Genomic DNA, 27990 nt, shown 5'->3' on the forward strand with positions numbered 1-27990 from the left:
AAATTAAAAGCAGGTTTGTGCCGAAACAGGAAACACAGTCGCCTGAGCTTAAGACAGTACAACCATTCAAAATAAAAGCATATCGAAAAAAAATTTGAAAAGCAAAATATTATTTGAAACGTGCAAAAAAATGTATCTTTCGACAGCCCTGAAAGGAACGCTGAGTAAATGTAAAACAAAATGTATTGAACTCTGATCAAAGCAGAACATTCATCAGTTGAAGCTGCCGTGCCTTTCTAGGAAACTTCCACTGTTTGGATGCATGTTGTGTGGAGACCGTCCACATATCGACAGGTTTTATGACGGCCAGCAGAATGAACACGGAGCTGCATCGATTCATGAGTGCAGCAGCTGAGGCAGCAGGCGGGCGGCACAGATGGGCTTTGATGGTCACAGTGCAGGTAGAACAGTGTCACGGGTCAGACGCAGGCCGTTATCTCATCTTTACTGCCCCGTGCAAACATCCCCAGCCTTATCACTGGCAGCGAGCGAGGAGGGGGGTCACTGTCCTGGGAGTATTAAGGGGGGGAGGGGGCTGTTACTAGACATCAACATAGAAGTACCAACGGAAACTCTGCCCAAATCCACTGCCCGAATCAATGAAGGGCAAACATGAGCGCTTCCTCCAGAGTAAACGCGAGAGATGTTTGATGACACAGATGACAGGAGGTCACCGCTTAAAGAGAAAACAGCCAATGGAGAGGATCGAAGAGGAAGCAGCTGGAGGACCACTCTGCTGCCTAAACAAGGCTGTTAATTCTTCTCATGGTGCAGGAAGTCCCTGAGCTCCATCTTTATGTTTGACCACAACAGTTCATGTACATTACCCTGAGGAGTGACCGCCTGAAAGCTATCACTTGACATAAATTATGAGTTATTATCGTTAAAAGACGAGTTATAGATGCAATTAGTCAAAACGAGCCGTGTTGACCTTAAATGGCAGACGACGAGTTGTTGCTTTTTCTTCGATCTGCACTGCAGATTTTGTAGCAACGTGAGACACTTTACTGTCATTCAGAAAGATGGAGCCACACTTCAAGCATTTCAGGATCAATTTGCAGGGGAGTGTCCAGACTTTTCTGACTCGGGGCGCCCAACTGGGGCCCCTACTTATGAAGGGGTGGCCAGTTAGTTATTTGCACGTAAGACAGTGTTCATACGTTGCTATGCACCTGTGTCATGAAATAGATGTGAAAAGTATTTATTTACTATTTAAAATAGGAACAAAAAAAAGAAGATACTATAAGCAGCCTTTTGCGAAAAAACCCAAATAGTCGTTTTTTTACTCAAGTCCAACCTCTGACGAGACAGTTTAGGATTTTTGCGATAGATTTCATTTAGATATGAATACTTTAATAAATGATATTTTAAATGTTAGTAGTCAAAGTAGAAATTAAAAGTGGATAGAGAACGTATGAATAAATACTTTCAATTTGAGTGGGCAGAGAAACTTTGGCTGTTTTTTGAAACTTCCTACTTTACTAGTTCAGTTTGCAGCATGTGAACAACATCGGCAATATGCCAAAAATACCTGGATGTCATGCTGATTAAGGAAAAATGTACAGTATGCATCAGACCAGTCTTCCCTGCGTACTTTTTCCCACAATGCAGAGCATCAGGTCAGAGCTCAAAATAACGGGACAGTAACGTCCTCTGTAAGTGGAGGCTACACTGTAGCAGCATTTGATGTCAGCTGGGCTGTTGTTAACTTCCTGTAAAATAACCACCAACTGGCAGACATACTGCAAACTACTGTCAAATGCAGTATGCAGTACATATGTCTTACTGCGTTCGATAGTAGTTTGTAGAAGGGGGTTTCAGAAACAGCCTCAGTGTCCCTGCTGCCCACTGCAGCTGGTTGATCAGTACATGTGAATGGAAACACTTTTCATTTAACTGCAGTAAACATTAATGGAAGATGTCAGTCCCACAGTTTCTAACCTTTCACAATAAAACACACAACACCAGGGATTCAAACTAAAACTGTGAATGCTCTAAAACAAAAAAAGGTGGTTCTTCTGCAAAACCAAAGAAGGATTCAAGCATTTTAAAAGGACTTGAAGTCTCCCCTTCAATGGTTCAGACCATGAAAGCTCATCACCCTCAATATCTCCTCTATGAGAACTGCGGGTGGCGTTTTAATTTGTGTTCAGATGTGTCAGAGTTTGCAGCACTCTGGTTGATTTGATGATCAGTGTGAATCATAGAGAGCACATTAGACTGATTGCTGCTGCATCACCTGACCTGTAAAGGATTTTCAGCTTTTATAAGAACTCTTTGTTGTCTTTGTCTCGAGAGTTGTCTTGTTGCTTTGAGTCTTCCACTTGTCTGCAGAGAGCTCCGCTAACTCTTTTCGAATCTCTCCCTTTGCTTTCACCTGTGCATCGCTGTGCCGCGCCCTGTGCAGACCGAGCCGCCGGGCTTTGCTGTCGCTTGGTGGTTCCCTGCCACAAAGGGATGCCCCGCCTCGCCGACCTGTCCGTCAAAACCAAAGACGTGTGGGAGATCCCGCGGGAGTCTCTGCAGCTCATCAAGCGCCTTGGGAACGGGCAGTTTGGGGAGGTCTGGATGGGTACGGATCCAGACACCTGTGGTAGAGGAGGCTACATGGAGGTGACCACGCTGAGCCAGCAGAGACACCAGACTTACAATCACGAGCAATTAATCCGGCCGGGTGGGAGGGGAGGGAGGGGATCAAATGAGAAAATAGGGCAGGAAATTCTGATAATCTCCATGCCAGAGAAATAATTCTGTCTTCTGACCCCTCCCTCCAAAAAACAACATGTGTAAAACATCCAGCGTGTCAGGAGACTCTGCTCTCTCAGTGTCAAGATGGCTGCCTCCATGTGACCTCACTGCATGTTCCTCTCCCCGATAATCAACCCTGTGTGCCTATCCCTCCCCCTCCCCCCTCCTCCTCCTGTAGAGAGTGCGGATGGTTTGTGCTTTAATTTAACGGGCGTGTGTGTGAACTACATCCCCGACACTGTGGGCTTGAGTCATGATGCCTGGGAGATCAGCAGAGACGCACTTGTGATGGAAGTAAAGTTGGGGACGGGATGTTTTGCTGATGTGTTTTACGGTAAGAGAACCCTCCCCAAAAAAAATACATTTTTGATGCTCAACATGGCCTCCCTCGTGTGCTATTCAGAGATCAAACAAATTCAGTTTTATCCTTCAAACATTACCCCAGGATCCATAAAACTAAACTAAAACATAACTGGTAAAAAATAAAAGTGATTGTTTTAACTTAAACGCACTCAATACATAAACCAGAACGAACAATTAGAGCAAACTCATCAAAACCCAAATTTCTGATATTTTTCAACCAATCAGAATAATTTAATGAAAAATTATACAGTTTGGATCTAAGCCAGTTCAAAACATGTGACAGAACAAAGACACGGAACAAAACAAACATGTTAAAACTAAGGCCTGACCGATATGGGAATTCTGGGGCAGATATCGATATTAGGAAGAGAAAAACCTGATACCAATGTATCGGCCAATATCTTTAGATAGATTTAGATATATACGTACTTACTTTATGTTGATCAATCCAATGCAGTTATCAAACTCTTGAGGAAAAGATATTTAGTGAAGACGAGATGGTCACTCGACTGGAAAGTATCTGCGGTGTAAGTGCATCACTGCTAGACACTCTACGAGGGTGATGTTGCTTCTTGTAATCCATATAGCGCCCTCTGCAGGTGAAAGAGAACTGCTAGTGTAACACAAAGAAACTCAAATTAAATTATATTTGACTGGTGAATAAATCTAGTAAAATCGGTGCTGTGATAAAATTAGCCGACACCAGTAGTCACTCGATATCGGCCGATATTATTGGCTGGCCGATTTATCGGTCGGGCTTTAGTTTAAAAAGAAACAAGTCTTTTCCCATGAACACCTACGCGTCACACTGAAAACATCTCCACGACCCACTTTTGGGCCCCCGACCCACCAGTTTAGTACCACTGCTCCAGAAATTTTAAAATCAAAACCTGCCAAAGTTACTCTGAGTTTAGGTTCAATAAAGATCAGCCAACCGTTTTAGTTAATCTACAAGCAAACCCAGACTGTTATCTGGCCTGTCAGTATCTGAAATGTTGTGAATCATTACATCGTGAGACTTTTTACAGGGACGACGTCGTTCAAAGAGTTAGATTGTTTATTCTTCATTAGCATCGACACATGGCTGCAGCTACTCTTCCTGAGGTCTGCAGCATAATCAAACAGAATACAAACAAATATTCAGAACTAAAATAAAATAAAGTGAATCATACATGAAAGTTCATCCTGACCCCAACACACACCCACTCACAACCCAAAGCCACTCCTACAATATGAACCTAAATAATCCTTAGTATGCCTTCAACAAGACAACAATAAACCTAAGCCGAACAAATAAAGCACAGTTAAGTAAGAACAAAGGTAAGTAACACCATAAAGGCTGCCTCGTGCTGCGGGTAGGAGATGCTGGCTTTGGTTGCAGCTTTGACAACACAGTAGCCGGAGTAAGTTTAGCTTGACGTGCTGAGTCTGTTAGCACACGACCTGAAACCTGTTTGGGGTCATTTATTTGTTATTTATTTATTATTTGAAAAGGGACAGTGTACATTAATCAACATTCAGACAGATGTAAATGTACCCGAATTGGCCGAAAGGCAAATTTTCATCTGCAGTCCCTTTGCTAGATGTTCTTTGACATCATAGAATTAAATGTAACCCATTAACATGGTTTCATTAGTCTAGAGACACAACAACAACAACAACAACAACAACAACAACAACAACAAAACAACAACAAATAAATACAAATACATGTCATGTGGTATAAGATCCATTACCTGGAAGACAATAGTTCAGGGGACTAACAGACGTCTCTGATGGAAAGCCAACCCAAGGCTGTGGTTCAGAGTCAGACCTATGAATTAAAGGCCTTCTCAAACCATCATGAGTACCTGGATCATTGTTAACAATGTTTTTTTGGTTTATATTTACAAGTATCCCAGGTTTATTTCCCCCCTAAAATACAGAAATGTATAACAATCCCTGTGTATTTAAAGTCTTAACACCCAGTGTTACAAAATAAATAAGAACAACCTTAAAAACAACCGTCCTCTTCCATCTACCAGAAGTGTGTGTGTGTGTGTGTGTGTGTGTGTGTGTGTGTGTGTGTGTGTGTGTGTGTGTGTGTGTGTGTGTGTGTGTGTGTGTGTGTGTGTGTGTGTGTGTGTGTGTGTGTGTGTGTGTGTGTGTGTGTGTGTGTGTGTGTGTGTGTGTGTGTGTGTGTGGTTCTCACATCCCAGCTGGACACACACTTAGGACAGGGCTTTCCCCCTCCAGATGACACCCATGCTCTGGGATCCTGTTACCTCAGGCCTCAGCGGGTGACCGTCATCTGCTCACTCCCCGACACAGCTGCATCACTAAAGACGCTGAGCGGACTCTGATTTATGAGCTTACCCTTCAACATTAAACCTCCAGACCCAGAAAACATAATGTACACCAAACGTTACCTGACATTAGCTCTGTCTGCCCTTTGGGTCCCCACTAATACTCCTGCATCCAGTCCTGTCACAGAACGAGATGAACGGAGTCCGTCTTTTATCGGTGTGATTACAGCGATCCATATCTTTTCATGCATGCTCTGACGCGGTAGCTGGAGGCGGTTTCACGTCGTCCGTGTGGCAGTTAATGGCATGAATCCAGTGAGGAGCTTACATGCTTGCTTTTTGTTAATCATCCTACAAAGGATTATCTGCTCCTGTGTTGGAGCATTGTGGCTCTCATAGCTCAGCAGGATCCCTCTCCTGGATTTTAAAATCGAGGGTCCACTCTAAATCTCGTACCCATTTAATTATCCTCTGGCATACCTCAGAGCATGAGAATCACGGCCAAGCTTATTCTCATCGTCTCCTGATCTCATTCTGTGCTGCATGTACCCTGGTGTGTTTTTAAAGTCACTGTTTTCTGACTGGGAGCTGCCGATCTTCTCCTCGGGTCAGACAGCAGAGTTTTCATTTGTATATGAACCGATCTTCCTGCCTGTACTGATGTCAGCATGTGTGTGTGTGTGTGTGTCAGGAACGTGGAACGGCACCACTAAGGTGGCGGTGAAGACTCTGAAGCCTGGCACCATGTCCCCCGAGTCCTTCCTGGAGGAGGCTCAGATCATGAAGAAACTCCGCCATGACAAGCTGGTGCAGCTCTACGCCGTGGTGTCTGAGGAGCCCATTTACATCGTCACAGAGTACATGGGCAAAGGTAGATCAACACAAACATCTTCACACACACACACACACACACACATATATATATATATATATATATATATATATATATATATAACCACTAACTGAAGCCAACCTTCACACATTAACTCCTGACACTCCCTACAGACTGAGCTACTGCCATCCCCAGAAGGACTTTAACCTCAATACAACACACAAGTAATACACTTCGCCATGTTTCTCTAACACTAACATGTGTCTCTAGTCTGTCAACAAACCCCCCCAAACGATGAGAAAAGTCCATCCTCTCCGTCTTCTGCCTGCTCCACTTTTCAGAAAATGTGTGCTCAAACAGGCTATTTGGAGATTTTCCCTTCATGACATCACAAAGGGCAGTAACCCCTCCCCCAGGTGGGTGACACTCCCACAGCTAGGTGTTTGTTCTGCCCTCTGAGTCTGACTTCTCACCGTAAACAATATGGCAGAGCCGCCCAAGCCCTTCCAGAGAGGGGGCGTGGTCAGACACAGCTCATTTACATATTTAAAGATACAGACACAGAAACAGCCTGTTCTGAGCAGGGCTGAAATAGAGGGGTTTATAGACATGATCAAATACAGGATCAGAGTGGATTTAGAACAAGAAACTTCACACACATGTTTTGAGGAGCTCTGAGACTTATTTAAACTGGTTGAAGAGGAAAAGAATATGTGATCTTTGTGCTGTTTTCACACATGCACTCTTAATTTCTAGAAAATGATTATATTCAAAAATGAGGAGGAGGGGTCTCAGGAAGCAGGACATGGCATTTATATCCTGTGATATATTTTCAGTAGTGCAGATGTGAAAACAGCTTGTTTGCACAGGTCTATGGACAATATCTAAATCAGCCTGCCTTTGTCTCACCTTGTGTATAGATCAAGTTGTGCTGAGCTTTCTGTAACTATTTAAATGAACCAATAAGATCCATAGCTTTAAGAGCAGAACACAAACTCTGAGTTTCAGTCGAAAACCTTTAATCTGCATTACCCTGCTCATGTGAAACAACAACCACTCTGCTCTCCCTCAGTGTGGCACAGTGCGTGATATGTGCACAGATGGCACAGATAATGCACCATACCTGATATTAACCATGAGCGAATTAAACTGGGACACAGAATAAAACCTGCTGTGAGAGACGCAGAGCAGTGGTCACACACTGGAACAGAAGAGAGGGGGGGAGAAAACAGGTCTCATGAGGGAGAGAAGCCAAAAGAACAATGAGAGAGTGAGTCATGTAACAGCACAGGCAGAAAGTAATGAAACAACAGGAGGAGTTCATAAAGTCTTTAATGATGTCAGTTCACCACTCTCACTGACTGTTTCCCTCACATAAAGTCTCTGCAGCTCCAGCACTTTTAACATTTCAGTCAGCACCACTTACTCCAGAAACGTTTCTTTATTTGTTAATATTTATATTTGGGTCCTGCAGAGAGAGCAGCAAAGAGTAGGCAGGCTAGAGCAGCTGAGTTCGATTAGCCAATAGGATGCTTAAAATCAGCTGGCCAACAGCTGTAATCAAAACACCGGCATGATAGCAGCGTGACTCCGAGGCCTGCCTGAACAAAAGCTGGTCTCAGTTTTTGAGGAGGTGCACAACTATAAAATCAGCGTTGTTGTTGCTTTATTTTTTCTCTGCAGTGAGATCCGTGTTCAGATGTCTGCACACAGGTTTGGGCATAAAATGGGTGGTATAGAGAAGAGTGCTCATAAAGGAGGTTATCATTTTACACATAAATATATCAGAAATCCAGTCTATCCTGTGTAAATGTGTCTCTGAGTCCTGACTGTCTACAATGAGGGAGAAGCTCGAGTCCCGCTGGCTGTGTTGTTGTCATAACTGTGTTTACATGGACGGGACGGTCGGCTCCTCCCCTTGTGTATAAAAGCTGTTTTAGTCAAGAACTAGAGAGAAGAAGAAGAACATACTCACTGATTATTTGGATGTCACATAAGTGTGATCACGCTCATTATGTGTCATTTCATGTGCAACGTGAAGCTACGAGCTAACTAAAGAGCGCTAACATTAGCATGCTAACACAACAATGCAGGAACTGACAATTTCAGTTCAAGCAAAGGACAATTTTGTCTGCGCTTGACTCCTTCGTGCCAATACAAGGGGAGGGGGGTTGGGGGTGTGTCACTGGAGGAGAGCGGAGGCTTCAGTATGACGGAGGTGTGGCCAAACAGCAGTTTGTTGTTTGTTTTTGGTTTCATGCTGCTGGATCAAAAAGTCACACATTTCTTTAATTACCTTATTTTATTTATTTATTTATTGGGAAGAGAGAGAGAGACAGAGTGGGGATTGAAATGCAGGAAAGGAGAAACAGGTCAGATTCAAACCTTGGCCAACTACATCCACATAGCATAAAATGAGGATGAGAGAGGAGGGAAACAAAGAAGGGGAGGGAAGGAGAATACACTTCAATGTTTAATACAATCAGGGCAAAATGAATGTTACAAAAGGATTTCTTTACTGAAACGTTATGGAAAAGATGAAAGAAAGGACTTTGTATTCACTGCACTTCACTCAAACTGTTCGAGGCGTTCCAAAGGCAGCGTGCAGGAATTACATTTCAAATCAGCCCTCTTTCATCAAATGGGATTTTTCCTCTGTTTTAACATTTGCATAGTACCTGTACTCTTCATATGCTGCTGTGTGTTTGAACACTTGGCATGAGCATGCCTGCAGATTTTCTTGATGTTTTTAATCATCGCACAAGAGGGTTTGTTTTATATTCCATTCATTATAAGAGTAACTGTTGTGTTGTGTGGGAAGCCTTCAGTGTTTGAGGCCTTTAACACGATCCATAAAAAGAGTGGAACTCAGAAAGCCACAACAATGAGCAGTGAGTCACCACACAACACGAGAATGGAAACCTTAATGTTCATCGCTGTGTCTGCTACACGTCGGTCAGCCTGTCATATCGGGGGGAGAGGAATGTGTTTTTAAAGAGGCGTTATGATGATTGTATTTAATGTGATCATTATGTCCTCCAGGCCTTTAGTTATCCTCTAACCATCATTGTTAGTGATTATAAAAGTAGAATGGAACATGCACATTACAAACCTCATGTCTCACAAACACTCAGTCACACGTTGTTGTTATTTCTGTGTTCCTGCACGAGGCGGAGAGGAGAGTGCAGCTGTGATTCACTGAGTGTCTGTTTGTGTTCACGGCCTGACGTCATACTGTTTGTGTTTGTGTGTGCTGCAGGAAGCCTGCTGGACTTCTTGAAGGATGGAGAAGGACGAGGGTTGAAGCTGCCGAACCTGGTCGACATGGCTGCACAGGTACACCTTCATCAGAAAGATATGAGCTGTGTGCAGAAGTTCTCTTGACATTTACTTAACTTAAAAAAAAAAAAGCTCCCGTCTACAACAGATGTCATATTTTGCACAAAATCCCTGTTGATGTTTGCGTGTGAGTGTTGCTGCAGCTAAAGCGACCGCTCTGCCCTCCAGGTTGCAGCGGGCATGGCCTACATCGAGAGGATGAACTACATCCACAGAGACCTCCGCTCAGCCAACATCCTGGTGGGAGACAACCTGGTGTGTAAGATCGCTGACTTCGGCCTGGCCAGGCTGATCGAGGACAACGAGTACACAGCTCGGCAAGGTGGGGCACACATGATGTTATACAGTATATATGTTCATACTTAATGCTCCCTCACACACTCTGCATGACTGCATCGTGTCATGGACGGAAACTCTCTCAGAGGGCTGCGAGAATGTGCAACACGCCCACAAGAAAATGAGTTAGCTTTGACCTCCAGATGTTTGCTAAACGTGAGCACAAAGTGAAGCTGCACAGAGGCACAGAGTTCAGGAGGAATGTTGAACGCAAACTTATTTTGAACCCTCCGTGTTTGTTGCCTGCTTATCTGTCGGCATTAGCTGTTTTCCTTTAAAGAGAGGAGGATTTTTTTTTTCACTGATGTGTCCGTCCTTTTATCATCATTCAGTCCACACAGACGCTGTGGGAGCTCGTTCGAAGGAGGGCTAACTGTTTGTCAGTCAGCTTATTGAAGAAATCTGCAGACTTGTGAGGATTTTCTTAAGGAGAGGGATTAGGGCCACATGTGAAACATTTATTTTAAAGTCTAACATTTAAGCCAGAGCTTTTTATTTAGTGTCAGTAGCTAGATTTAAAACTTTAAACTCCACTATATTCTTTAAAGTGGGCCTGAGCCTTCACCTACGGTCTTCATATTGGACAAAGTACTTAACAATTTCTGGATATTGATGAAGTTACTCTGTTGTCGTCAGGCTCCAGAACAAATCCAGCAGGTGGTCTTTGAGTTTTGAGCTGCGTTTTGTGAGGAGACTTCACTCGCTGTGCGCTCCATTAACACTCATGTCACCTCTGCTCTCCTCAAGGTGCAAAGTTCCCCATCAAGTGGACGGCCCCGGAGGCCGCGCTGTACGGGAAGTTCACCATCAAGTCGGACGTGTGGTCGTTTGGCATCCTGCTGACGGAGCTGGTCACCAAGGGTCGGGTGCCTTACCCAGGTGAGGAAACAGAAAGGGTTAAAGTGACAGCTGAGATACCGTTCACCTTGAGCCCGCTCGGGAGAAAGTCGATAAAGTGGCCTGATAAGAAAGAGAAGAAAAAAAACCTCTCCTGCATGTCTCCAAAGCACACACACAGCTCTCTCCATGACAACAGGCGGCCCCTCCCTCCTGCTGTCTGTGGGACTAAAAGGTTCTTAAACGCTTGAGTAACCTTCTCTCCCTGCCAGAATGTGAGATAACCCTTAATTAGCAGCCCTCGCCTCGTGGGACAGCTTGAGTTTCAGACAGAAAGTGGAAGAGAAAGCGTGGCGGGGGCACAGGGTGCACTCAGAGTGTGCAGCTCCACGCGGGGAGGGGGGAACACATGTTTGTCCAGATGGAGCTGGTGGGCTGGCCGGGCTTCAGGGAGAAGGTGAGGGAGGTTAGCACACAGGCAGCTCAGGGAGAAGTGTTATGCTAACAGATGTGTGCTAGCAGCTCTCTGAGGGCAGATCTGTGTCCCCGACATCGGTCAGTAGGAGACGTATTTTTACTTTAAGTTAAATTAGTGTTTCAAATAATGATTTTTAAAACATTTATACAGCAATTCAGTTTGGACTCAGTTTAGATTTTGGGTGTTTAAAGGTCAAAGGTAAATGTCTCTCTGATGTCTCAAAGGCACTCTGAGGAGCTGCACATATGATGTATACTACGTGTCGGCATTAATGGATGTAGAGTTTAAACCACAGAGTCTGACCTCAGACATACACTGACATCACTATTATTAAACTGTTATAAAAGCTGTATGTCTGCATGATTTGATCATTAAGGTTAAGGGCGCACTCACACTCAGCAATCCGCACCGTGTCTAAACACGATTCACCCCTAAGGTCCAGTTTGTTTGGCTAGTGTGAGTGGTCTGATCTGTGCTCAAGCACATTACGGGACAACATTGCCTAGTTTGAATGTGCCCTAAATGACAGAAATCCTCCTCACTTGGTTGTTACACAAGCACCTCACAGCAGGGGGGGCAGGGGGTCTCATGAGGCAAGACGTGACGTAAAAAGAACGATGCAGAAGTGGAGGACGCAGCAACCGAGTCCTCTAGACCAGTGGTTCTCAAACTATGGTAGTGGTACGCGGGCTCCCTGTGGTGGTACACAAAGAAATCTCCACAATATAAAAAAATAACCTGTTCAGCATAAAACGACAATTTTTTTTGTCATACACTTATCTTATCTGTCTTGTGTCTATTGGGTTGTATTTGTATCAAATGTGTTTTCCCCTCTAAATTAATCTAGTTTTTGCAACAAACAACTTTAATCTGCTCAATTCATGTTCACACACAGACATAAACAACAACAGGAGTACGCCTCGCGTTTTAAAAAATGTTCCACTCGATATTCTGTTATATTTCAGTCCTGAAACAACAGCAAGCAGCTGTAGGCCTACATTAACAGATATTCTGTTATTTACTGGAGTTCAGTACACAATCGGCAGCAAGCAGCTTTACATTAACATTTTTAAAACAGAACCAGGAGAAGCTTCAGTTTTGATGCATGTACAGACAGCGGACCATATCGCTCCCCCTCCCTCTCTCTCTCTCTCTCTCTTGCTCTGAAGCTGATGTGATTCTGCTCTCTTTTGATGTCTTAACACTCCGCAGGAGTCGAGAGGATTTTTTTTTAAAAGGCAGTTTTGCTATGTTGAATGCAGAGATTTATAATACAGAGGCTCTGTTTGCACAGAGCCTGCGAAGCGCGCACCTGCACTCTCTCACATGCTCTCTCTCTCTCTACCCCGCTCTCTCTCGCTCTCTCAGGCATGCAGCAATTTTATGAATAAATGAAAAATGTAATGAGAACAGGTCGGAAATATACTTGGGCCCAGGTATCGTCTTTGTGTGGGAAACACTGGAGACTAAATATTTCCAAACAGGTTGTTGGTATAAAGTTGTCATTTTTATTGTTCTGCACTTTTGTGTGTGCAAGTTCTAGAGCTAGCCCTTATTAGGCCTACAGTGTGGCTGCCAGCAGTCAATAATAAATAATATTATTTTTATGAATTATGAATTCCTCTTGCATAAAATGTGTGCAGCAATAAGCCTACAGTGTATTTTAACATCTACCATAATGGTGGTACTTGGAGAGCCAAATATTTTCAGAGGTAGTACGCAGTCTAAAAAGTTTGAGAATCACTGTGCTAGACTATGCTATTAAAATAATATTTGTCTTTATATCAATGTTACATGTAGTTCAACAGAATCACAATATGAACTAAAGAGTGGAGAAGAACATAATGGAGAACAGGAAACATAATGCACCCCCTCCAATTGGCTCACGATTAATTCTCATGGCAGGATAAAGTCAGAGTGAAAGAATGAGTCTGTTTGCATTCACACATGCAGCAAACCTCTAAAACTTCAGGAGTTTTGTGCAAGTGTGAACAAGGCTGTAGGGATCTTTTTTTAAACCTCTGTGTGTGTGTGTGTGTGTGTGTGTGTGTGTGTGTGTGTGTGTGTGTGTGTGTGTGTGTGTGTGTGTGTGTGTGTGTGTGTGTGTGTGTGTGTGTGTGTGTGTTTCATCTTCAGGCATGAACAACCGCGAGGTCCTGGAGCAGGTGGAGCGAGGCTACAGGATGCCGTGTCCACAGGACTGCCCCATCTCTCTGCACGAGCTGATGCTGCAGTGCTGGAAGAAGGACGCAGAGGAGCGGCCCACCTTCGAGTACCTGCAGGCCTTCTTGGAGGACTACTTCACAGCCACCGAGCCTCAGTACCAGCCCGGGGACAACCTCTAAACCCCCCCCCTCCCCCCTCCTCCTCCTCCTCTACCCTCTCTCTCCTCCTGCTCCGTGTAGGCCTGCAGGCTGGGACTGGACTGGCTGAATCAGCGCTGTTACACAAACTCTGGAGCCCTCCCAGCCTGGACTTCTTTTAAGGATCTGTACAGCTTTCTGAGCTCCAACACCAACCCCCCCTACAACACAACCCTCAGTCTACGACACGCCCCCCCCAGTGTCTGAACTCTGCAAATGCAATGATTAGGGAAGAGGCCGGACGGAGGATTAGCGGAGTGAACTGGGGCTGTGATCATGCAATGAAATCCTTGTATTCAGTGTAAATAAGAAAAAAGCTTGTTTTACTTTATTTGTTGCTTCTGTTTCAGATTTTATTTTCTCCTGCACAAAATAATGATAATGATGATGATGATGATGATGATGATGATGATGATGATGAAGAGGGCAAAGGAAGAGAAGCATCAGGCACGGCACAGTGAATCTGTGTGTGTATTATACTGTAGCTCCTGTTTTCCTTCACAAACATTGTTTTGGAAGTTTTTTTCTCAATTTTCATTAATATGTTAAAAAAAAATGTCACCCACATTTTATTGCTTCGTTCTTCTCTAAGTTTGTGGCGCTCTCGAGATTCACTTAGCGACATCTTGACCTCTGACCTGCTGCTCAGGACGAGACGCTGAGACGATGATGTGACGATGTTGTCCTGATGTGTTTCAGGCTGCAGGATGTGTGAAGGTCAATGATTCTGATCAATCGTTTTCATTTCACCGCTTTCTAATTGGTCATCGACTGAAAGACGATGGAAAGTAGAAATCTGGATATTTTTGGTGGCCCAGTGGTTAGTGCATGCGCCCCTTGTACAGAGGCTTAAGTCCTCGAGAGCGGGCAGCCCGGGTTCAATGCTGCCTGTGGCTCCTTTACTGCTTCCCCACTCTCTCTCTCTCTCTCTCTCTCTCTCTCTCTCTCTCTCTTAGTTTCTGACTCTATCCACTCTCCTGTCTCTAAAATAATCTGGATATTTGAATATTTTTTGTGCTACTGTCTGACAGTGGACATGATTAAAGTGTGACATGGTTGTAGCTCTGAACTAAGGCAGAAGCATACGTACGTAGCCTGACCTGCAATAATTTACTACGCGACGAAACAACCCAGACCGCAAGCTCGCTGCTAATTGGTCGACATTTTGTCACAGCGTCCACATGTACAACATCGGGAGTCTGAAAATGACGAGAAGATAAAGAAATGTTCTTTGTACCATGAACCTCTCCTCCGATGTCTCCTCTCCTCTTCTTCTTTGTAATAATCTGCTGCTTGATATTTATCAGCTCCAACTCCAACATCATTAGTTACATTTCAGTCGCCATGGTTTCCTGTACACAAACGAGCAGAAAATGTGTTGCAGGGCTACGCAGACAAACCAACCCACAAGTACGTAGTGCTTACGACTGAACGAAACTACGGAGTAGTTAAGACTCAACGCTGGAAGTATAAAACCGGGCTGAAAGTCTGTAGTTTGGGTCCAATCATGGAAATAGTGGGCCGAGCAAAGCCTGGCCTGACTGACTGTCATCAAACTGAGGACTAGTCGACCTTAGTGTGACATTTAAGTTCACACAGACGTGATCTCTGGAAGAGGTGTGGACATTTAACACTCTGGAGCGTCTTTGGATAAACCCAAGTTGTGTTTGGTTTCCACTGATCTTAAAGCCTGAGTATTCATGGGTGGTGGTTGACCAACAACTAGAAAGACACATGAACAGACATTTACATCACCTTTGGTCTAAACCACGCTATCCCAACCATGTGGTCCAGACCCAAAATGAGGTCATATGGAGTTCAAATGGGGTCCCCTGAAATGTGTAATTATTGGTCAAAGTAAAAATATCGGAGAGCTGATAGCCTAGCTGTTATGACGTGTGACGTACGTGTATAAATTCTATATTCCCCATCACAGCGGCCGTGGGTTCAAGTCCGACCTCTGCCCTTTGCTGCAGGTCTTCCCCCCGCTCTCTCCACTCAACATGTCCTGTCCTTCAGCTGTCCTATCTAATAAAAGTGAAAAATGCAACAAAAACAACTCAAAAAGTATTGGAGCATTCTGCCTTAATTAAGCTACAAGACGTTAGCTCATGCTAAAAACATCTTGCAGTATGTCAGTCTGTCTCTCATCCATGCGTCATGCGTCCAGTGTACGAGCTCACCTGGCTGTTCACACAGAACACAGAGACATCCCGGCCTTTCTGCCCTGGCCACAATAATATACCTGCAGTAAATAAATGTGGTCTAAAATGAATGTTTACTTGGAACACAAGAGAAAAACACTATCAGGATTTAAATTTGAATCGTTTCAGTAAAAAGCTTGATGTGTTTTGGATGCCTGGTTCTTCAGAGTTTTGTGAAGTCAAAGTGGGGTCACAAACTAAAATTGACTGTGAACCAGTGGTCTCAACATTCACAGTGACTAAATATGATCTGATGTCTCCGAGGAGTTTCACTATCGTTGTCTTTTTAGTCGATGATCATGTCAGAAGCATTGGTGAAATAATGATTTGTTGGATTTCCTACTTTTAAAACCATTTGCAGCTCGGGAACCAGGAACAGGCTCGCCTGTTGATAACAATGGCCACCTCTTAATATGGTTGAATGAAGGAGGCTTCCTCAGACATGCATGATGCAGCTGTCGCCCATCACCTTCATTTACTTCTGTTCTTTCCTCCAGAGCTTCCTCAGAGTGTCAGAGCGTGTAAGGATTTTCAACATATCCCTCCTCGCTTGTTTTCAGAAAGTCTGGGTAGAAATGTTTTTCTATTTATACAGCCAGTGTGTATTTTTTTCTGTGAGTTGGACGTAAGAAGGATTGAGAAGAGAATAATTTTTTAGAAGCGAGTATGTTCGTCTTCTTTGAGACGACAGACGGCGTCCTGTACGTCGTCCACTCGAGCCTGCAGAGCGCCGGCGTGCAGCTGCATCTGGACCCCCCCCCCCCCGAGTTCCTGCTTTTTATGTTTCACTGACGAGGTTTATTCTTTCAGTATTTGAGTCTTTGCTTTTGACAGAGTATGTTTTATTTAACCCTTTTAAGTGATCCTTAAGAGTCAGTGTTCAGAGGAGCTTCACGTCGCAGAAACATTTTAATTTTATTCATGAACCCAGCAACGATCAGGTGGTTTCACATCCGATTGGAAACTCCTTATTTTCAGTTGTACAGCTTTACGGTTCCAAGTGTCGCTAACTTTCCTCCTTTGTATCTTTTCATTTCCTTTTTTTTTTAACATAACTTGTTTTGTTATTTCTGTGATTTGGAGTTTCAGAAAAGAACAATAAAAACATTTTACACTCTTTCCAAGACAATCCCTTTTGTGTTAGGGATTCACAGAAGCATCAGGATTACATTTCAATCAGGAGAGACTAAATTAAGAGTGAATGATTATTCATTTAAAGATTGCATATGATCGTCTTTTTTAACCAGTTTAAATAAGTCTCAGAGCTCCCAAAACATGTGTGAAGTTTCTTGTTCTAAATTCACTCTGATCCTGTATTTGATCATGTCTATAAACCTCTCTATTTCAGCCCTGCTCAGAACAGGCTGTTTCTGTGTCTGTACCTTTAAATATGTAAATGAGCTGTGTCTGACCACGCCCCCTCTCTGGAAGGGCTTGGGTGTCTCTGGCTTTCTCGCTTCATGTCCTATTGTTTACGGTGAGAAGGCAGACTCAGAGGGCAGAACAAACACCTAGCTGTGGGAGTGTCACCCACCTGGGGGAGGGGCTACTGCCCTTTGTGATGTCATGAAGGGAAAATCTCCAAACGGCCTGTTTGAGCACACATTTTCTGAAAAGTGGAGCAGGCAAAAGATGGAGAGGATGGACTTTTCTCATCATTGGGGGGTTTGTAGACAGACTGGAGACTCATATTAGTGTTAGAGAAACATGGAGAAGTGTATATTGTGTAATATGTGACCTGTTAACAGTTTAGGAAAAGATAAACATGCAATGTCTTTGGCGTTTAGACTAGATCATAATGATTAGAAGGGTAGTGAGACAGATAGCAGGATAGGATACCCCCCTGATGGATCATCATCGATCGGGACACACTGTACAGAGGGGTGTGTTTTATTTATTATAACTTATTAATTTTGATTTCATGAAAGAGTTATTCAAAATAAGGCGTGAGGCTGACATGATTGACAGGTGGGCATATTGTAGCTGTTTGTCAAGAGGCTTAAAACTTGCCTCAGCTCCAGCTCTCAGCCTGTCGTTGACTGAAAGTTAGGCTGAGACAACGGGTGCATTCGAATTGTCCCTCCTATCTCCTTTCACTATCCACTTTACCTTAACCCCGGAAGCATTTAAGTGGTGGCCATGATAAGAGCCGTTCAAATTCTCTAAAAGTTAAGGAAAGGTGGGTCAATGCTTCCTTTATAACCTCCTTTAGCCTAGGATACACTGGACCATCCTTTACCAAAGGAGATGAGATATGCCGCCCCACAATTCCTTGCGGCCGCAACATTTAAAGCGAGTCGCGCATCTGACCGTTCACGAACATTAACAATGATCGTAAAGTGACACAGATCATGTAAGAGATAAAAAGATAAGAGACATTTTTATCAGATGATGTTTGATTCAACGTATTTCATTCTCTTAAGAATGCTGTGCAGTTGTACATTTGTATGCTTCAAACATTATGTGTAGGTTATATCTTATATTAATGTAACAATTCATTTCATACAATCATATTTATTTTGATGTTGATTTCTGATTGGACAGGAAGCTGATGGTTTCACTTTTGTTACTTGTAGCCTGGTGGTCTATATGTCTTTTATTTCAATCCCAACCTTGTAGTAATTAGATTATTTCACTGGTAAGAAGGCACAGGGGAAAGTTTTTTAGATGCGCTTTTAGTAGTCCATTTTCTGAACATTGTAGTTTCAACACGGCAGACCCACGTCATTAACCTCCGCCGGCCCGTCGCATTTAATGATGTGGCCTAGTGGAAATGTGGTCGGATTGTCAGAGCAACAAGATCGCCTTTCCCGAAGTCCTTTATGTGTTCGCCTAACATCTTTCGTTGACCTCATGACGTTTTCGCGGGGTTAAGGTAAAGTGTCAATATTTACAGTGTCTGATGTTTGTGTGTCGAGCTGGCTGCACACTGAAGATTATTTGTAAAGTAGGAGACCACAGACATAAGCGGCTGTGGCTCAGTGGTAGAGTCGGTTGTCTCTTAACTGGAGGGTCAGGGGTTCAATCCCCAGCTCCTACAGCCACATGTCCGATGTGTCCTTGGACAAGACACTTCACCTCAAGTTGCTCCCGCTGACAAATCAGCGATAAGCGAGTATTATACAATAATAGTGAGTAATGTACTTCTGATGGACTCTTTACTCAGCAGTCTCTACCATCAGTGTGTGAATGTGTAGGTGTGACCTGCGGTGTAAAAGAGCTTTGAGTAGTCAGAAGACTAGAAAATAAATATACAAGCTCAAGTCCATTAACCATGGACTTGGTTAATGGTTATAACACAATAATCCTCTGGATGCACACGAGACGATTTGGCCAGAGCTTGAGACCATACTCCTGCACTTTGTAGAAACCATTTCACAGAGGCTTTTCCAAAAACATGAACTCTCCCAGAAACTTACGAGATCAAACGTGACTTCAGAAAAAAACCAAAAAAAACCTTCTTAAGCGAAAAACAAATAAGTAAGGTGAAAAAGAACTTTGGTGAAATCCTGGCTGAGAAGACGCTTTGTGTTCACCATGTGTGTGAGCTGTAAAAAAAAATCTGTCAGAGCAGCCCAAGCAGAAGAGAGTTTAGGAGAGTTACAAACATTCCCCGCTCTGTCACATGGACTGGTTAACAAAGAGTGACAGCACACACAACACCCCAAACAGTGGATCAGCTAAATGGAATTCAGCCATTATCACTGTCATGGATTACACCTGCATCTCCGGACATTTCACACATTCATCTTTGCCAACAACCCTGCAGTGAAATAAAGACAGAGAGAGAGAGAGGTGTGAAGTGTCTGCTGCAGGTGAGCTGATGCTCCTGCAGAGAGACAGAACAGGTGAGAAACAGACACAGACAAATGGGTGGTCAGAAGACTAAAAAAGTGCTGCAAGCTCATGTCCATTTACAATAAATTACAGATTTACAAAGCCAAATAAGCGAGCGGACCATTTCATTTGGTTTTTTGCTACCTTCTCTTTCCTCTTCAACTTCACAAGAGTTTGGATTCTCTGCCCGAGCATATCTCAGAGCCGCGTTGAGACACTGAAGCTTCAGTGTTTATCCAGCTCTGCATGGGTCTGTAAACCTTTCTGTGTTCTATCCTCTCTCCATTTTTCAAAATCATCTCCAATATTGATCCTAGTTTGAGCACGTTTCTGCTCGTGGAGCTCCTTAGAAACATGCAGAGGCTTTTTAGGTCGGGTTAGGGTTAGGGGTTAGGGGTCCATCTCTGCAACACCTGTTGGTTTGACCTGATAACTGCTCTCATATCAGGCAAACCGAGGGGTGTTCAAAACAGCCATGTGGGGGTGTCTTAAAAGCGCCTACCTTCTCTAATCCAAACAAATCCAGAGCATTCAGGACCAGAATCTAAAGTTAGAAGGAGGACATACTGGCTGCTGCATTGTTGTCAGAGAAGCCAGCACTCTTCACTTGCTGAAAGTTTAATTTACCTGCTTGCGTTTATTTACCATGCTGGATAATTTTAGCATTTAATCTGTGATCACTCTGTGACTACTCAAAGCACTTTTACACCACAGGTCACACCTACTGCTATGGAAAGTGATCATTATTAACTAACCAGATTCATACACAATCATATCATATGAGTAACTTATTTACCAAGTATACATCGGTCATGTGGCTGAAGGAGTTGGGGATCAAACTCGCTCTGATGCATATAGTTTTTCACCCCAGGAGGTCTCCTAAAGACTGAGATGGTCAGTGAATAACCTTCATCTTTACCAGGATCTAGTCTCAACTTCAAGGGGAAATCCTTAGAAAACGTCCTGATTCAAAGGATTTTCTTAGTATGTCGTTTGAATGTCTTTATACTAGAAAGCTTGTCGATATAGAGTCCTGCCATTATAAATGTTAATACAACTGTACCAGTGTTTGAAATGGGAGAAAAGTCTGTCTCAGCTGGTGAAGTAAAGGCTGTAGCTAACTTCCCATGAGGTGAGTTTTCCAAACGGGTATTTTTCCAGTATCAGCCATTGACTCCTGCTTCTGTTTGTTCTCTGCTGTTTGATTTCTGGATCAATACAAGTGGGACGTGTAAAGTGTGAGTGACTCACCGTCTGAACAAGGTTTACGCAGGTCAAAGTTTCCTCTGCACCTCTGTAGCATCAACCACTTCAGTACATCACAGCAGGGTGGCCTCCCCATCCACAGCCAGATCTGTTGAAAAAATAGGATGAAAGGGGAAAGCTTTCTGGGGCTCAGTCACATGGGGAAGGCCCGTGGAGGTTAGTCAAAAAAAAAAACATGATCCATTCTTATGACCAAATTTGCCAGATATGTTGCAATCAGTAGAGCCATGCCACAACCTGCACAGAGTTAGCATGCCAGAAAAGAAAGAAGAAGAAGAAAAGGAGGAAGCTGGCTCTGGCATTTGACCACAAGAAGAACTTCTTAACAAACTTATTTCAGTCGACTCCAAAGGCTGAAGGGAGCCAGGCAGAGGGAGCTAATGTCATTACATTTGGAAAGACACCCACACCAAAACGGAGCGTTCTGAGAGAGGTGGTTTATACAGGGTCACAAACCTCCTCTGGTGCTTGATTCATGTTATATTTTGACCAAAGCACAGCACAGATGTTTCATTTAGACCACAGGGGACTGTTTGAAAAGGGGGATAATATGTCCTCTTTAAATCATATCCTGGGAGGGCCCAAAAATGTTTGACTTAAAAACCACAGCAGTACCTGAAATTGATATTTTAAAGTTCCATCCACTTCAATAAAGAATTAGCTTATCTTATCTTAATTTAGAATCAAATCAAAAGTCTGGGGGGTGAAAAATGTGGAATACACAAAAAATACTTGTAGTAGTAGTAGGTGCCAAGACAGACTCGTGAATGTTAAATAGATACACGGTTTAATCCGTAGATTCAATCCACTACTGGTTGTGATCACCTCATCATTTCTTTTTGAGTTTGTGCACTCTGTCGCTGCACTCCAGTGGAGTGTCTGCGTCTGAGGATGGGACTTCCTCCTTCTTCCTGCAGCTTTATCTGAGCAGCTGCTGCCCCGTCCCTCCTCATTTCATCAACACTCATGTTCTCGTGCAGACATCACTGGCTGGGATGCACCTCCGTGGAAGACGCTTCATCTGTGTGACGCTGCCATAGCTCCATCAAACACAGCAGCAGCAGCAGGTATGTCTTTATGTTTTTATACAATTTCATACTAAGAGCAGATCATTTTCACCAAGGGGAGGATATTTAATTTCTGGATTTACAGTGAACAGGAGGAAAGAGGGAATGTTAATATGTCTGGCCTCCCTTCTTAAGATAAGTAAGTCTTAATTAAACAACTATCAACAACAACTGTTATGATGTAACAATGGACAGACATAAAACAACTTTTCACAGAAGCCTTCAGTGCTCGCTTCATTTCAGTGACTTCCATGTGACACCTGCTCTATATTCACCTTCTGTCTTTGTCACTGTGAGTCACAGAGGAGCTGAATCAAATGATTGTGGCTCAACATGTACGGAGCGTCTAATCTCCGTGTGTGTGCAAGTTCAAACAAAGTTAAACTAAAACAGAAAGAAAAAAATAAACTAAACTGTTTTATGATTTACAATGAAAAAGGGGAAATAGATACATTTTCAAGCCCTTTCAAAATCTTTTTACATTTATTTTAGTATCGGTTTTGAGTGTGCACAGTGGTGCAGTGGTTAGCACTGTTGCCTCACAGTGAGGAGATTCCTGGTTTGATTCCCCATCTGACTGGAGCCTCTCTGTGTTGAGTTTAAATGTTCTCCCTGTGCATGTGTAGGTTCTCTCCAGGTACTCCAACTTCCTCCCACAGTCCAAACACATGCTCGTTAGGTTACCTGGTGACTGTAAATCGCCTGTAGGTGTGAATGTGAGTGTGTCTGGTTGTCTGTCTCTACATGTCAGTCTTGTGATTGACTGGTGAACAGTCCAGGGTCTTGTCCAATGACAGCTGAGATCGGCTCCAGCCCCCCTCGATCCAGAACAGTAAAAAGCGGTATAAATAATGTATAGATGGAAGATTGGTTTAGTATACCGTAAAACATATTTTAATAGCCTAGGCTTTAATTTCCTTCAGTCTATGAAATGACCCTTCCTTTATTGTGGACAGGAGTCAATAAGAGACAGGCTTTTAATTATAAGCTAATAAAACTTGTGCACATCACAGACGATTAAACAATTAAAATATCAATAAACCCATTTTAATAAATCACTAGTTTGATGTGATGCAACGCTGCTTCACGGCCTGCATATGAGCATTATTCTGTCTTTCTTGGACAGATGTCATAGTTCCTCTGTATTTTTCTTGTATATTGTCTTTTTTTGATTCACAATCTATTCCAACACTGAAAGCATCGGGGGGCTCTAATTGAGACCTGAGTGGCTAGTAAAAGAGACGGGGCCTTAAATTGGGATGAGCTTTTATTTTGAGATTTATCGTATTTCTTCTTCACATCTTAGTCATCATCTTTCATCTTTATACTTGTATTCAGAGCACCTTCATGCAGCTGCTTCAGTTTTTCAACATCTTTTATCAGTTTCACCATAACATCTCCGAGTAGTTAAAAAAAAAAGAAAAATCTCTGGTGTGTAAAGTGTCCCCTCACCTGTGTTTGCCCACTGAAGCCTTTCCTCCCTCACCTCTCTAATGGCTTTATTACAGGTATTAGCATGTGAGCTGTTGCCAAGCGGGGAGGGAAAACATGGAGGGAGCCAGCGTCATTGCCTTCGTCACCGTTCAGAAGATCTACTACCCGCTCCTTTGCATCACAGGTATTCCAGGTTGGTATCTCCTCTCCCTGTTTGGCCTGCAGCTGTGCACGCTCGGATTGGTTTTATTAGAACAGTTGGTACCAATTCACCATCAGGTGTATGTTTAACTAACTAATGACTTCATTGTTGCTAATCAATCACTTTTAGTTCTCTATGTTCCAACGTAGTTATCAAGAATAGTATGTCCCCTCCTAATGAAGCACATAAACTAAGAAGAAGCTGTAGATGTTGTGACTTTACTCATCGTTTAGCTGACTGCTTTAAACTTTGGCACTTTAGCAGTCCCTCTCTTTTCAGGCTCAAGGTGACCATATTTCTATCTCTATCCTGGTTGTCAGGTCACCGTCGTACCTTTTCAATCATGGTGGTCATGACATAAGGCACGTCCTGCTTAGTCATCTATTGAGACCCTGTGTCCACCAAGTGTTTTTTCTGGGCACCAGTTTCTTTTTTCAATTGTTTTCAATGAGGAGAGAGTGTAGCAGGCGGTCGTCCCTGATAAAACTTGTAACACCCAGCGTCCTTTTCTCAGAGCCATCCCCCTTTTTGTGCGGCTGCTCAGAGTGCTGGTGGGTGAAAATCTTTCAACTTTGAAGAAGATGGATGTGGACGTCACCGCAATCTTTTTCAAAATTTGAAATATTCCCCATATTTTTGTCTCCTGCAGATCATGCCCTGTGCTCACATCCCCCTCGCTAGCCCTGCTGGTGGAGGGCCCCCAAGAGTGACAACTCTCCTGGTAGCTTTTTAGCTCCAAACAGTGTTCAGGGACTCCATTTTTTCCTTTGAGTTAAAGGGATACTTCACCCGTTCAAACATGAATCAGTATTGACATTGGGTCATATATGTAGTAGAAATGTGAAATACATTTTGAAGTTGGTGCCTTCTTGGCCGAGAAAAGACAGAAAGTGTCTTTTTCGCTGATGTGGATGAAAGACACCAAATCCCAGAATGCACAGCACCGCAGGCCATTCCCACTAAGGTCCTCTATTTACAGACATTTACTACAACACATACGGCCGTTTCCTCAACTGATTCTGAGATTTCTTCCAGAAGGAATTGGCATCTTGGAAACGGACTCTATGTCTGTGTCCATAGGCAAACAGTGAGAGCACCAACACCACCAGGGCGGTTAGAAAACATGAGGAACTAGCGATGTAGTTTCTCCTCCTCTAACCAAAGCAGCCTCCGATGACGCAAAATGACAATTTTTGAGTCATCGGAGGCTCCTTTTCAGACAAGAAATACAGAGCTTTCCCATCTTAGGGGAAAATGAGGGCGGGATGCACGACCATTCAAAAACACTACCAGGTTTATAATGATACAAAACTTAATGCAAATATAAGGATACTGTGAAGTATACCTTTAAGTTAACTGTGTATTCCGTTCAGAAATGTAAGCATAGAATTGTTTCACTTCTCCATCTTTCAAATTTCACTACCAAATCTCCAACCTCTCAGCTCTACTTTTACAGTAGCCCCTGTAGTTGTTTTTGTTTTGGTACTCAGGCCCATATACAGTGCATTCATGAATGCTGTTTCCAGTAGCAACAAAGCAGCCAACCTTTTTTCAGGAGACCAAAAGTACAACAGCAAATGTCAGTTTTCAGCTTCTTGCACTGCTGCCCCAAGTGGCCAAAGTTATCAGTGCATTTAAAAATATGTTGGTTGTTAATTAAACATTTACCAGAGAGACGTCTGCCACTTATTCATCTAAGATTTCTCTGTTTCTGTCTTCCAGCCAACCTTTTCACATTCTACATGATCTGCTTCCGTAAATGTGGGATGTCTGACGCTGCCATCGTTTACCTGAGCTGTCTGGCCATTGTTGACACGTTCTACCTGGTGTGGGTGATCCTTATTGACCTGACCCTCACCTTCTGGCAACTGCAGCCCTTCTGGCATTCCCACCCCATGTGCAACATCCTGAGCTTCCTGCAGTATGGATCGCTCTACAGCTCCTCTTGGATAGTGGTGGTGTTCACCATTGAGCGGTACTTGGTGTTACGCAGCACAGCGGCCAGGCAGCACTTTTCCCAGGTCCGCGTCACTAGACTGACCTGTGTGGCTATTGTCCTGGTGTCACATCTCGTCTCAGTGCCGCTGGGTTGGATCAATGTTGTTTCACCTGTGAACTTGACTGTGAACGGTGAGAACATGACGCTACCCAGGTGTCATTACCGTGATCAGACCTACACAACTATCATTGTGTGGATAACCACCTTCCTCTCAGGGGGAGTACCCATAGCATTGGTCATCGTCTTCAACTACCTCATTGGGTACCATCTGTGCCGTGCAAGCAACCTCTTCACTAAGGAGGAGCGCCGGGTCATGCGTGGGAGGAGCACCAGGGGCATGTTGAGGAGGACCATCCTGCTTCTGGGAACTGTCTCCGTTTCGTTTGTGGTGCTCAGTTTGCCCCGCTTTGTCACATACTGCATCCTGAGGACCGAGTACAACAATGAAAACTTTAACAGAGACAACTACAGAATCCCCATTAATGTGGCTGGAGACTTGGCCAACATGCTGCAGAACCTCAACTCCACCACCAACTTCCTGCTCTACTGCATGGTCAGCCGGCGCTTCAGGCAAGAGATGGTCCAGGTGGTGACTTGTAAGGGGAAGGCCCGTGAGCTGGGCTCTGTCCTCACCCACACCACCATGAAAGTCTTCTCTGTTGTAGATCACAAGGCCATACTGTCCAGCGACAACCGCCCAGTGGTGCTAACCAACCTCAAACACACAGAGTAGAAAGGATCTGAAGGAATGGACAGAAATCAGGCTTTCAAAATAATAACTCTTCAAGCTTAAAAGCATATTTCTCACTTTGCAACTGTGGCTCAGTTGGTAGAGTCGTCACCTTTCAACCAGAAGGTCAAGGGTTCAATCCCCAGCTGAGCAACATGTCCAATGTGTCCTTGGGCAAGACACTTAACCCTGCATTGCTCCAAAAAGTGTCTGCTAAGTGAATTGTAACATTGACTTTGGAATTTGTAGGTTGACATAAAAATCCAAATTAAATTCCAATTATGACTATGCTGGTTTGTACCTCGGTTGATCTGAGACACCCAAATGGATCCCGGTTGCATGGAGTCATTGATGAAAGGCCCTTGATGGGATCCATACAGTGCATACAAAATTTGAATGGATCTTACCCTTAAATTGTAATTAAGCACTGGAAAAGCTAACGACATGAGCCTAGCCGTACTTTGTTTTTTAGTGTTCCGTTAGCAGAATGTTTACATCCGACACACCACTAACGTTATACCTGCTAAACACCAGCGCAGTGCTGCCATCATGAGTGTGACTGATGCTACAATATTTTCTTATTTTTTCTTATTTCCCTGTTTTCTAAAGAGGCTATTTGATATGTGCAGAAGTGACCACGAACCCCTCTGACTTTGTTATGGGATATCAGAACTTTAAGTCAAATTTTCGTTACTTCAGTAAAGTTTTTAGCGGCCAGTGATGGTCATATGCACTCTTGTTTGCAGTGTTGATAAAAAAGCATTTTGGGTTGGGGAACTTTTCACTGTAAAAACACAAGTAGCCACTGAGCAACGTTGTAGGCCCGGTGGCATGACAGGTTTTAATTCAGAGTGTATAATTAAAACACTGTAATTTAGTTTGAAGAACCACTTTTCCCACTTTGCTTTGTTAGCATGGTCATTTACTGGTTTTGTTAACGGAAGAATGTACCACTTTTTGATCCAGTAGATGTCGCCCTTGAGCTCCAGCATGAAACCAAAACAAACTGCTGTTTGGCCACGCCTCCTCCATACTGAAGCCTCCGCTCTCCTCCAGCGACACACCTCCAATCCCTCTCTACTCGAGTTCGCACAAAGGAGTTAAGCACAAGCGGCGGACAAAATTGTCCTTTGCTTGAGCTGCAATTGCTTTTGGCCTGCATTGTTGTGTAAGCATGCTAATGTTAGCGCTCTTTAGTTAGCTAGTAGCTTCACATTGCATGTAAACTGAAACAGAATGAGCTTGATCTAAAAACTGTTACGTGACATCAAAATAAGCAGAGTATGTTCTTCCTCTAGTCCTTGACTTAAATACATTTTATACACAAGGGGAGGAGCCAGTTGTCCCGTCCAAATAAACATGACGTAAACAAGGCCCTGGCAACAGTACAACCAGCAGGACTCGAGCTTCTCCTTCATTATAGACAGTAACACAATTTGGAAATTAGCAATAGCTATATACTCTTTATGCAGTAAATCAGTTTCATGCTTTGTATTGAAACTATGTTAAATTGCATTGTCCCTACTAAATGACTCTTTATTTATGCTTTATTTATTTTAAACATGTCGCACATTCTTCCTTTAACAACACAATATAAATATATGTAATAACTGAATCAACGTGTATGGACCCTTGTAACAAAGATTGTGATCAAATAAAAAAAGTTTAAA

The 27990-nt window shown here is 43.4% G+C and overlaps 2 protein-coding genes across 4 annotated transcripts in view; both read left to right on the forward strand.

Moving 5' to 3' along the window:
• fynb (FYN proto-oncogene, Src family tyrosine kinase b) overlaps positions 1-16904 on the forward strand; it is an 80100-nt gene extending 63196 nt beyond the window's left edge. For 2 of the 3 annotated variants that reach the window (XM_020636670.3, XM_029277859.2), the window contains 6 exons: positions 2408-2572; positions 6088-6267; positions 9488-9564; positions 9736-9889; positions 10651-10782; positions 13355-16904. In XM_020636670.3, the coding sequence (XP_020492326.1) occupies positions 2408-2572; positions 6088-6267; positions 9488-9564; positions 9736-9889; positions 10651-10782; positions 13355-13563 (917 nt within the window). In that variant the 3' untranslated portion in view covers positions 13564-16904. Of the gene's footprint in view, positions 1-2407; positions 2573-2926; positions 3083-6087; positions 6268-9487; positions 9565-9735; positions 9890-10650; positions 10783-13354 lie in introns of all 3 variants that reach the window. The other variant, XM_020636672.3, reaches the window with a different exon arrangement.
• Positions 16905-21836: 4932 nt separating this feature from the next.
• On the forward strand, positions 21837-27990 carry LOC109986136 (probable G-protein coupled receptor 139). The gene is made up of 3 exons (XM_020636699.3): positions 21837-21955; positions 23464-23582; positions 25314-27990. Exons 2-3 carry the CDS (start codon positions 23504-23506, stop codon positions 26321-26323), a joined length of 1089 nt encoding a protein of 362 aa, XP_020492355.1. The 5' UTR covers positions 21837-21955; positions 23464-23503; the 3' UTR covers positions 26324-27990.

Source organism: Labrus bergylta, chromosome 15, assembly GCF_963930695.1.
Source record: "Labrus bergylta chromosome 15, fLabBer1.1, whole genome shotgun sequence".
Lineage (NCBI taxonomy): Eukaryota > Metazoa > Chordata > Actinopteri > Labriformes > Labridae > Labrus > Labrus bergylta.